The 12,304-nt window shown below is 43.4% G+C and overlaps 2 protein-coding genes across 6 annotated transcripts in view; one reads left to right on the forward strand and one right to left on the reverse strand.

Moving 5' to 3' along the window:
- LOC133367519 (immunoglobulin superfamily member 1-like) overlaps positions 1–2,236 on the forward strand; it is a 45,323-nt gene extending 43,087 nt beyond the window's left edge. The window contains exons 13-14 of the mRNA XM_061591612.1: positions 673–710; positions 2,069–2,236. Coding sequence (XP_061447596.1) covers positions 673–710; positions 2,069–2,227 — 197 coding nt within the window. The 3' untranslated portion in view covers positions 2,228–2,236. The remainder of the gene's footprint in view (positions 1–672; positions 711–2,068) is intronic.
- Positions 2,237–9,830: 7,594 nt separating this feature from the next.
- The window catches only part of KMT5C (lysine methyltransferase 5C), a 39,982-nt gene continuing 37,508 nt past the window's right edge, over positions 9,831–12,304 (reverse strand). For 4 of the 5 annotated variants that reach the window (XM_061589431.1, XM_061589429.1, XM_061589432.1 and 1 more), the window contains exons 8-9: positions 11,955–12,154; positions 9,831–10,767 (exon numbers count right to left, since the gene is read on the reverse strand). In XM_061589431.1, the coding sequence (XP_061445415.1) occupies positions 9,923–10,767; positions 11,955–12,154 (1,045 nt within the window). In that variant the 3' untranslated portion in view covers positions 9,831–9,922. The remainder of the gene's footprint in view (positions 10,768–11,954; positions 12,155–12,304) is intronic. The other variant, XM_061589433.1, reaches the window with a different exon arrangement.

Raw genomic sequence — 12,304 nt, forward strand, 5'->3', positions numbered from 1 at the left:
CAAAGATTAATCTTATGCATACTTACTCATAGATATAGGACTTAACACCTCCTTTTTCTTGCCAACTTGTGTGCTTTCACCTCATGGAGACAGATACTACCCCAAATGCCCATCTATAACATCATTCTCACTAATCCAAATGAAAGTGTCTAAAGAAAACAGAGTCAGGTGGCTACTGCCCCCTAGTGCCCTGAGCTTTAGTGTTCCTCCAAGGCTACAGATGTCTGGGGCTGGAAAAAGAGAAAGTGTGGGTGCATGGAAGCTAAACGGTAATGTGAGAATATTGAATATGCTTGAATCTGGGACCTTTTGCATGCCAAGCAAGTGATTTTCTCCTGAGCTATAACCCTTCCGCATTTGGAAGTTATTTTATTGGACTATTTGGAAATATTTTAAGACAAGATAACTCAATTGCATAGACTTCCCTTACATTATTGAGATTCAAGTCAGATTTAGCAGGCCTGTAGACTTGTGGGCCTTATGATGCTTCCTAGGTATAGTGACCTGAAGTAAGTTGAATTACAACTTTGATTTTAAATTTGACTGGTATTTTATCTAATTGCAAAAATGTATTTGTATTGTATCCATGAGTGCACGGGGGTAAATAGCATTGTCAATTCTAATTAGACACTGACTAGGTAAAGAATCTCATTGGGTCTCTCTGGTCTACAGGCTCCACTACCAATGAAAAACCTCAACCAATGAACACAGTAAGAAATTTTTCTATGAATGTCTTTATTGTGATTGTGAACTTCCTGTCAAATCCCTGATCCTTTCAACCAAAAAAGCTTAATGTCTCCCAATTTTTATTTATTTGGAAATATTTTAATAACCCACCCTTCATCAACAAGCAATTCCAGGGTACAATAAGAATATTAGCACTATGCCTCTGAATGCCAGTTGCTGGGGATCATATGTGGGAGAGGGCTATTGCACTCATTCCACTTATGGGCTTTCCATGGGCATTGGGCTGGGCACCGAGAACAGGATGCTGAACCAGATGGACCCTTGGTCTGATCCAGCACGTCTCTCTTCATATTCTTAATGTATCAGCCACAACCCACCCCTTACTGGGGATAAAATAGACACGGGAAAAGACCATATTGGCCTTCAAGAATCTGTAGCCCTCCAGATGCTTTGAATTAAAACCTCCATCAGCCCTGGCCATCATGGCCAAGGGCGAGGGGTGTTGTAGTTCAAAACATCTAGAGAACCACAGGTTGCAGAAGGCTGGACTAGAGTCACACAGAGCCTGATCTTCTTGTATTAAATGTCAAAGCCGCCATTGGCTATATTTCTTTATACATCAATATAGGGTAGTCTCCATATCCATGCATCTCTAGGAGAGAAGCTCTATCTTGCTAGCCTTGGCCATTGGAGGGAAAGCAAATTCAATGTAATACCTCAAATGCCAATGGGGGTGCACTGGGACTGTACCCCTTTAGGGATGGCAGTTATGGCATAGCAAAGATCCTGCTCGGCCACTTCTTGTTAGAGTGCCATCCTTCAGGGCACTTACTGGCACTTCAACATTCTGAAGCAGCTAGTCAGAATTATTTTATTATACCCCAACATCTTCATGTCTAGGAGGTGCTGAGGAAGAAGTGGCGGTAGGATTTGCTCTTATAATGCAACCCAATGCAGGTTTACTGAGAAGCAAAGCATGAGAGCCACATCGGTGTAGTTATCAGAGTGTTGAACTAAGATCCAAGATGAGTATTCAAATTCCCACTCAGCCATGAAGTTCACTCGGTGACGACTTAGATCCAGTCACCATCTCTCAACCTAATCTTGCTTACAGGGCTGCTGGGAGGATAAAATATGAAGGAACCATGAATTATACCTTGAGCTCTGAGAGGAAATAAAGCAAGCTTGCTTCACTATAAACTTAGTCCCTAGTAACTGTATCTAGAACCTGTAGATGTTGCTGAGCTCCACCTCCTATCAGCCCTATCCAGCATGGCCAATGGTCAGGGATGCTGGGAGTTGTAGTCCAGCATCATCTGGAGGGGAACAGCTTAGCTACCCCCGAATTGTGGTCTTACTCTCTTTTTTCTTCTGGCTGTAGGCCCCAGAACTCTATGGAGAAGTAGACCCTGATGGAGTCTCCTATGCTGTACTGAACCACTACTCAATGAAGACCAAGCGGGCAGCTGCTCCTGACAAAATCCCAGAAACTTGTGTGTATGCAACAGTGACCCACAATAAAACCAGGGAGAGCCAATAGTCACAGACATCTCAGGGATGCTGGTATTTTTGAGACCTTGGAATACCCCCAATTTCTAGGGACACACATCTTAAGCCTATTTCATGCATACAGGCCCTGCTTTTTTTATCTACACAATCACAAATAAGAATCATGTCAGATGCCACAGGGAGATAGCTGGTAGTCACAAATGCAGTAGTGGCTGTTAAAGTCCTCCAATAACAGGGGCTACAGAGACCTTGGGACCAAGCAAAACACACAACACACACTTGTTTCAGATATAAAGTGGGAAGGAGGGGTTCACTTAACACTAAAATAAATGACTATGCCATGAATGGAGCAAAAGCTGCCGTCCTCCCTGCACAGATAAGAAACTATAATTCAGCTTTTAGGACAACAGATAGGTTGGCGATCACTCGTGGTCGAGTAAGATTGTCTTCCAAGATAATTCGGTTGGAAGACGCCTGTGCATGAATTTGTTTTATGTGGGGAGACAGGAGCACAATGATCAACACACAATCTTGACAGAAAAAGGCTTTGATCAAATGGCATGGGTGCAACGTTTGAAAGTCTTTTATCTGCTGCAGCCTTCATCCGCCTTCACAGCCGTAGTAACATACACATTGTTATCCTCCTGTTCTGCCATTGAGGACATTCTTGGATCGTTCTTTGTCTGGTTCCTCTCCCTTGAACTTACCGCCATGGGTGACCCTGCTGGGAGTACATGACTCCTGACGGCATCGCTCACAGGGTTCACTGGAACACACAAGCCCACTCACCACTACAAGGTGATGATCCATTGAGAGCAGATAGACAAAGTGCTTTCCAAATATTGTGGACTACAGAACCCATAATCTGCAACAACTGGCCATGATGACAGGAGCTGTGGTCACCAGGTTGCCTACTCCATGTAAAACATTTCCATGGCACCCCCTACTGTACTACTAGGGAATAACAGGATTGAATAACATGCATCTGTGTTATTTCAAAAAAGGAAGTTCCACATCTGGAAGCTTTATCGGGAGAAATAGCTTCAAGCAGCAACTCATAGGGAGGTACAGTAGGACAGGACAGGATTCCACTCCTGTTTCCCACAAATTCCATTTAAAGTGAAAACACAAAGACACCTGTTTCATAGCCAAACTAAAAAAAATGTGTGCACCTGGAACACCCCTTATCCAGACTGATTTGGATAAGGGTGTGTGTGTTAATGCACTGTAGACAGCATTAAAAATAACAAAGCTGTAGATTCCTTTTGGTATTTTTCCAATCACATACTGGATAGCTTACAAATTTCAATCTTTGTTAAAAATTTCAAGATGCCTAGGTGCAAAAGAAACACCTCTTCTCTGGTAGCTGTTATCTTTGTTCACAAAACAAAGAGAACGTTGTTTAAGAAATTGAAACAGTTCAATGGCACCCTCTGCTGGACTATGCTGATTTAACAAGGCTCTTTGTATTACACATGCCTGATCTTTTTAAAAAAACCTGAAGTCTGTGGGGCATCAGAAATATTTGTATTAAAAATACTCAAGGAGTATCTAGACATGCATTTCCCTCATTTAGCACAGGCTGAAAGAGTGAATATTTCAAATTCAGACTTAATGAGAACTCTGGGATTAATCTACCTTACGTAATGGACTAGGTGAAGACTTTGTATCAACAGGTATTTTAAGTGTGCTTTCTGATTTTATGGTTAATATTAACTGATTTTATGGTATATGCTGTGCCTGTTGTAAACCATATAAATAAACAATTTATAAGTGGTATATAAATTATTTAAATAATGAAACAAAAAACCATTCCCAAAGTCTCTGCAGAGCTTAACCTTACAATCTATCAAACAAATATGTTTAGGAATTACTTTTCACTATACAACTGTGTAAAGAAGGGACCATTGCCCCAGAGTAAGTGCTAGAGATGTTGCAAAGGGCAAGCTACCTTCCACTCTGCCATATGTGTCTGGTACAGTAATTGAAGGCTGTTGAGCAGTAGTATTAACCTCAAGGTAACATTCAAGACCTTGGGAGTGGGCTTGTTTTCTATTTACTTGTGTCAATGATTTATGTTCCGCTTATCAACTGCAGCCCTCAAAGCAGCTTATAGCATCTATAAAATACAAAAGATTCAAACCATACATTTAAAACAGAACTAGCCCAACTGGTGTAGGAGCAGGCCTTGACGTTGTTATCTTCACCTACCTCTCTCCTCTTCTGCTCCTCAATTCAGGACAATATGTGGTAGATGACCCAGTAGAAGGGACAATTCAGCTGCAGCAGGCAACTACATTTGCCCTCTGCTATCCCCAACTTGAACTGAACATTTCTTTGACTTGGAGCTAAAGTCTTCATCAAGAAGTGCTTCATAAAGCAGTCTTAGTTGTCAAAAAACTGTTGCTCACAGCTAGGCAGGTGGAGATACTTCTCTGGCTGCACATAAGGAAATCAGATATAGAGGGTTGCATTCAACCAACGCCTACTCAGAGTAGAACCACTGAGATTAATTAGCCTAAGTGAGGGTGTCCATTAACTTCAATTGGTCAACTCTGAATAAGACTAGCACTACATACCACCCATAAACTAAAAAAAAAAAAAAGAGTCTATGCACTTGGCCATGCTTCTTATGTTGAGATTACTGGTATTTTATTTTCAGGAATGGCCTTGCTTTTCCTTATTTTCATTTTTGTTTTGTTTTCCCCTTCTTTTATTTGAATGCAGAAAAGTCTGGAATTGTTGGGCTTGTAACTATTCATTGTAACCACTGACTCCTTGCTCAGAAAATGGAAGATGCTTAAGAGTTATAGGGTTTCTCAAGAGCAGGGAAGTAACACTTCAAGCCTGCTGGTTCCTGCTAACCAAACTCAGTTTACTGGACCCATTTTTGTTTCTTTGGTAAAGCATTTATTGATATTTCATTGATCTACCAGTCCATAAAAAAAAAAACATTTATTGCACTTGGGCAATGCCAGGTTTGAGCCAAATGAGTTCCTGTCTTTTGAAATTATCCAATACTCTGCAAACAACCATTAGCAGCATATACAACTGGAGTCCCATCTTGCAATTGACCATCTCAAGCACTAAGTGCCACATGACCAAGACACAGGAACAGCTTTAAAAGACTTTATTCCAATCAAGTATTTTAAAAAGTTTTACACTCCCCTAAGACATAAAAACACACCATTAAAAATACAAAAACACAAGTTTCTGCCTTCACCCCCCTACAGGATACCGGCCTGATCACGGGGACAAGAACTACCCTGAGGCCTCAAACTCCCACTCCTGGATTCTAGAGGACCCCAACCACCCTCTCCAATATAGCACCATTAAGAAAACCCCTTCCTCTCCCACCAACTCCTGATTCCCAACCCAAGCCAGGACTGTGTGCAATCCACCACCATACTGCACATGCCAAATTTGAGACTGGATACAGACCAAGATGAACTCTTCCATGAAAGTTTCTAGCCCTTAAGACTGTGATGACAGGTTTGACAGTATTTGGGCCTAATGAAATCTCAAAAGCTAGAAAGATGGGGAAGATGGGAGGGAGCTGATAAAAAATTCCAGGGGCCATACACAGTCCAGTCCAACAATAGAAACAAAATATAATAGCAGGAAAATTGGATTTTCATAATTTATACAAGTTTGGAGTTTGGTTTGTGTTGGTCTAGATTTTTTTTTTATTGCAGAGTACACACAGCCCTGTCAAATATACTCCTCTATAGCACTGCCTTGTGCAAAAAAAAAAAAAAAAAAACAACCACCAGACTTGTCCAAGTTATTTTTAAAAATATTTCCTAGGGTCAACAAACAAATGCTGGAAGAGCCCTAAAAAACATTGGGAAAAATTACAAGGGGCGGGGACAGCAGAAAGCAGTGACCTAACCCTCCTTGCCCTAGATCTTGCATATAAGGGCCTGAGCAACATGTTGCCTTACAGATTTTGAGCTGGTGTTTGCAAGTAACTTGCCTCAAGAGGCAAGAAGTAAGATTTGAATGCACTGCAGTTCAAAACTGCAAACACTAGGGCAGAAGGTGATATTTTTAAGCCCTCCACCCCATTGCTCCCTGAGGAACCCAGCCATCCAGAGACCCTTTCCCAGTGTCTAGTTTGTTTATTCCCCACCCCCCTCTGTAAGGGTCAAGGTGTCTTTGACACCTTCCTGAGCACAACCTTTACAGGAGGTGGAGTTTGTTTCTTCTTTTGAAAAGATGACAGATTGGCTCCAGGCCAAAAGCAAGCTTCATGAATCTTACAGAGGATGGAAGAAGCAATGTAACAGACAAGGATGTATCTGGGAGGGAGTGGATTACAGAGAGGCAGAATGACAAGGACTGGCAATGACAGGTTTTTGATGGTAAGGAGAAATTTAGATGGGATGCAACAGCAGAATAGAATTGGGTTTACCACTTCGAGGTTTACAGGCCATTAACCCTCCACCCGTGAACACATGCATGACATGAAAGCTATGCAGAAGGAAGGACAAGACTAAACAGACACAGGACCGAAAGCAGAGCAGATCAAAGACAGAGCCTAGAGGGATGTCTTAATGCTCCCCCTCCCAAAGCGAGGTAGCTTGAAGAATAAATCCACCTTAAAAGATGGTTAAACAGAGGCACCGAAAGGTGAAAACTGAGCCCCAGCCCATCCTCCAACAGGAAGCATTTCGTGTCCTAGCTAGCAACATCCACCCTCCCCACCCCAACCATCCCACACACAAAGCCCTTGATCATCTCACCCTCTTCGTTTACCTTTCCCCATCCCATCCCACCCCACCCCTCTCCAACAGTATTACCTAAAGGTTGTCCACTATTCCGCTACCATTAACAAACATGGAACAGCACGAACAGACACAGTAGCAGACAGGGAGCAAGTCTGGGCACTCCTAGCAGCAGGGCGCCCAAAGCCAATTTTTTTTGGGGGGGGAGGGGGGAGATGACACCTTTTAGCACAGCTGTTTGTATTGTCCAAATACTGGCATACAGGTGAAAATGCACACTTCCTGATATTCCTCAATATTATTACCATAAATGTTTAGTAGTTTGTTTCAGTGATGCAAACCCCCTCCCCAAACCAGTGAACCACTACCTCAGAGCAATATGGAAATGTGGGTCAAGACTCTGTTGGCACAGAGTCACACATTCACTAAATGAGTGCTGTATATCAAGTTACTTGTACCACAAGTCACTGCATGTAAGCAAACAAGGATGTACAACTGGCACATAGTGACTGGGACTATTTGTCCATGACAAACAAAACTGGTATTAAACAAATAGTTTTGGGGAAAGGGAAAAAAGAATGTTTGAAATATATATTAACACATATATATATGAATAAAGTGAATTGGAGATGCGCAATTTCAGCTGTGTATCAACTGTTTTAGTGAGCAACACATTACCCAGTGCATTGATGGATACTTTCCAGTTGTTCTTTGTATATACAAATATGGAATTTATAAGAGTGGAATGGAGAATGTGCACAGAGGCAACTGGGCAGATTTATTTGAAGATTTCTGAAAACTGCCAAATTGCCAGCATAAACAGGGCATAAACATGCTTGTAAATGCTGTTTATATTGTCTAGTTGTGCACATTTCTCTTATGCCTTCACATGAATATGCAATTGCCAGTATCTACAAACATTCTCCACAACATAAATAATGGACTCCCTCCAAGGTCCACCACAGCAGAGATCAAGATGTATTAATGAACATGGTCTACTAAGGTCTTTAGAAGGACTATGTTCATAACTGGAGGTCTGTGGATTTTCAGCCTCTTTCCTGTGAAGAACACCCTTTTCCACAGCTAAGTCCTCAAACTCCCACAACAAAGATTTTCCCTGCACTATAAATACAATTTCTTTCTTGGGACAGAATCAGCAGCTTTAGCTCCACTTAGCTGCAAGTTGTGCTTCTGAACTTTTCGCGAACTAACGTCTAAAAACCACTTATTTTTAAAAATGTGGTTTTCCAGGAATCAGCACTGGTGCTTACAGAACTGTATAAAACGAGGTCTGGATTATAATACATATTCAGCTCAGAACTAAAATGGATAGCAGGCAAAACTCTAGAAGCAGCTACAAAGATTATCCAGGACAGATTTCTCTGTTTCAGACCCATCCACAGGATCCTACCCACAGTTACTCAGGAAGTCCCACCACGTTCAACAAGACTTACTCCCAAGTGTGCATAGAAATGCAGCCTTAAATAACACAGTGACTCAAAGATCCATGCCTGCCTTTTCAGATGTTATATGGAGAAGGCGCCAAGACTGAAATGACCAAGTTGGAAACCAGACAGACAAGAAAAGGATAAAACAGAAACTAAAAGCAGGCCCTGCTGATTCCTGGCTTTGAACTTTTCAAAGTCAGCAACACAAAGCTCACCATTTAAAAAAAAATGCTTGCAAAACAAAGCAAGCACTCTCAGAAAAAGGTTGCTGGCTTCTGATCTCCAGGTAACCTTCAGTTAGATTTCTAAGTATCCCAGTGAACCCCGGGAAGAGGCTAGAAATCCCAAGAACTGGCAGGACTGGACATGTGGGCAAACATACAGAAGAGCCATTTACTACAAGGCGTTTTGAATTGAACCCTGCCACTACTAGATGAGTAGAACCATTTATCCTTCTCAAGACAGCACCTCACAGAAGGAAGGCCCTTTATCACAATGCCCCTGAGCCAAGGAGTCCTCTGATCCAAGCTAGGAAAGTTCAACTATTTCATTTTCTACCATTTGACTACAGTGTGAAATATTTGCGTAAAACTATCTAACTCACTGGTATTCTGAAACACCCATGAAACCCTCAACTGCATCAGAGTATAAAGACACAAATACCTTACAGTTATTAACAGTGTAAAAAACCCCAGTTCACATTAGTTTAAAAGCCCAACAAGGAGAAAAGACAAGACAGACCTGGCTAATACAAAAGTGGCTTTCAAAACTAGAAAATTAGATGTCTTGTAACAGTAGGCACCTAAAGGGAGAGGGAGAAAGAGTAATTCCCTAGATAAGCCTGTTTAAGCAAACAATAGTCATCAAGCTAAATGGGTTGAATAGCATGGGTTGCATGCGTATGTGCACTTCCGGTTGCTGGTTTTCTTACAGTGGGTTACAGGCTTCCCTGATTAGATGTAGGTTTCCCTTACCCACAGGTCACTTCACTCCCACCAGCCTCACAGCCTCTGTAGGAGCAACAAACAGCAAAAGCACCATGTGTGTCTCTAGTCCAAACTAGAGCCTGCGAACACCTAGAATCAAAAGGTGAAAGGAGTCTGGGGGAAAGGAAGCAGAGTTCAGAGAGAAGGTAACAGATAATCCCAAGCATCCACACAGCCTGCTATATGGCTTTAAGTTTCAGGAGTCATGAAGCAAGTTTTGGCCTGGTAGTGGAGTGCTTCTAAAAAGGAAAGGAGACGTACAAGGGTGATGGGAGAGAGCACCCTGGAAGGAGACAACAGAAAGAAAATCTACATTAGAAAGAGAAGAAATGGAACACAGGATGGTGTTCTTAGCACAGACTTAGCCTTGAGCCCTTTTGTGAGCATCACAACAAAACAAGAGAGATGGCTTCTCACCCCATACAAGGTAAACGGGATTAAACCCAAGAAGTCAACAGATGCTTTCAGGCCAATTCTGGTAGGTGGGTTTTGCCCTGGTTTATCAAAGATCAAAATGCAGTAAGCAGCTGGAGGGTCTCTTCTCAGCACATGGACACCAGTCACATCAAGACAACTCCTCACAGGAACTGGAAGCCACTTCAAGGTTGATGGAGCCATGGCTCACGACCAGTCGAAGCCGCTTGGGTGGCACAAAAGGGGGGAAGGAAACCATTCGCTTTGGAGGCTGTTGCTCCTCTGCCTGCTCCTTCTCCATCTTGTCTGGAGGGGGCTGCTGCCAGCGCTGCCTGCCTCCAAAGAGGGGGCTCTCCAGGCGGACATGAGCATACTGAGAAAGCTTGGGATCTACATCTGGTAGTGAGACTTGGGGTTTGGGCAAAACCTGAGCTTGCCGCCGGGTCATGCTCCTTGTTCTGCACAGGAGCTGGCTGGAGGAAGAAGGGTCTGAAGAGCCAAGGGGCCCTTGCTCCCTCGAGTATGGTGCCCCAGATCCTGATCCATGGGCCCCTGTGATCTCAGCTGGGCTCTCCCCATTTCCTGTGTGATGTTCCACAGCGCCCTGACTAAACTCTGCCTTGCCACTATTATTTAGTTCTCTCCCACCAATCCCATGCACTGCTCCTCTGCGCAACCCTACCCAATACAGGGGAATTCTCTTGCCAAGATTCACAACCAAATTGCTCTGGTCTACCCAGTGCGGGCTCACAGGTCTATTGTACGTCCTTGAGAAGAAGCAGCTCCGTTGGGTCCCAAAGGGGCTACCCTTTTTGCGCAAAGAGCGCCGGAGATGTGATACAGGAAACACAGGAGGAGGACAGCGAGGCAGATACACTAACGGCTGCTTACGGAGCTTGCATTGACGTGCTCTGCAGGCCAAGCAGTTGTGCAATGGGATGTATAGAGGCCTTAGCATCCTAATGTACCAACGAAGGGCAGATCTGCGTAGAGAACCTGGGGGAGGAGAAAAGAGGTCAGCTCTTAGAACAATGTTGCCTGGCACACCTTCAGTCCCTACTTGCGCCCTATTTAATAAGTGTTGCCATTGGACATTTGGCCTTCATCATGCAGGAGGCAACAGCTGTGTCTCCTTGTCACTAGAGTGATCATTTAGAAAGCTTCAAAAAGGCGGTGCAAATCTGCCACATCTGCATGTCTCAACACTCTGACACTGAGACACAGCCCCATAGTACTCTTTTGAGCAAAAAAACAGCAGTGTGGAACTGCCCAGGTTGCCTCTCCTGGCTCTATGAAGCCAAAGATGGTAGTCAGGATAGTTCCACAGAGCCTTCTGTTGGCAGGCTACTAGCTACTAGAGCCTACTCTAGTATTTGCCTAAATGATTTTAAAATCAGAAGATGCTGCTGCAGGCCTGCCTGATGGAAAAAGTAACTGTTATCTCAGCTAAGGCGATGTCGCAAGTCATATGCACAGGACATCCAATCAGCCATCATCACAATAGGGTGCCCCTCAAGAGATGTGACCACTAATTAAGAGACTAAAATCTAATCAAGACTAAAGAGTGAGTATTACCACTTTCATTTTTGCAAAATAAAATCTTATCAGGGCGAGGACCCACCACACCATGAAGTGCAGAATCACACTAGTTGTAAGTATATCCAATCAGTCTTGGAATTTGCTTTGAAGCTTTTGTTTTTGAGGATATTTAAACTCCACACTTCTCAGCCACTTCTTGGTTCCATTTGCTCAGTTCCACTCTCTGTCAGCACAGAACATGAGGCCAGTTATCTCCCTCTGCTTTTCCTTCAATGCCTTTCTCCTGCTTCCCTAAATCCCTGCTTGCTGCAGCTGTTCAAAAGTTCCTGCTTTTCTGGATCCCTGCTTATCAAAGCAGAGATCCTAGTCCCAGCTGCTCAGAAGTCCTTTTTCAGGGCTTCTGAATGACCGCTTCTCCCACTGTTTCCTGCCTAACCCAGGAGTTTCAATATGCCCCAGTTCCATTTTTTAGGGCTGCCCACTACAATAGCTCCACAGCACTCTCTTGGGCTCTGGAGCAAGCACTGAAGTTGATAGTGCAAAGGAAGGGAGAAGATAGGCTCAAGACAACAGGCTCATCTCACCTAAGCCACACTGTACCTTAATGAATTACAACCCACAAAGTCCAGTTTTCAGCAAGTCACCTTTACACATCTCACCACGTAATCGTGCCCTCCTGCGTCGGGTCTTGCGTCCCACTTTCACACTGCGTTGGGCCAGCTTGCACGACTGATGTTTCCACCGCTGCAGACGGCCATCTGTCTCTCTGAGTAAGTATTTCTCATTGATTGAGGTAGATTGTGAAGGCGTCTGATTCAGGAGGCGGAAGGCTCCTTCCCCCTTCCTGAAAGAGGCAGCAGTTGATAATAAGAGGGGGGCAGTACAAAAATCAAGCTGTGCATTAACCAAACAGTTCACTCTGGCTTTTTTCAGTACATGCCACCTTTCTGCCAGACAGTACATATCCAACACAGCCAACAATAAGAGAAAATCA

Source organism: Rhineura floridana, chromosome 11, assembly GCF_030035675.1.
Source record: "Rhineura floridana isolate rRhiFlo1 chromosome 11, rRhiFlo1.hap2, whole genome shotgun sequence".
Classification (NCBI taxonomy): domain Eukaryota; kingdom Metazoa; phylum Chordata; class Lepidosauria; order Squamata; family Rhineuridae; genus Rhineura; species Rhineura floridana.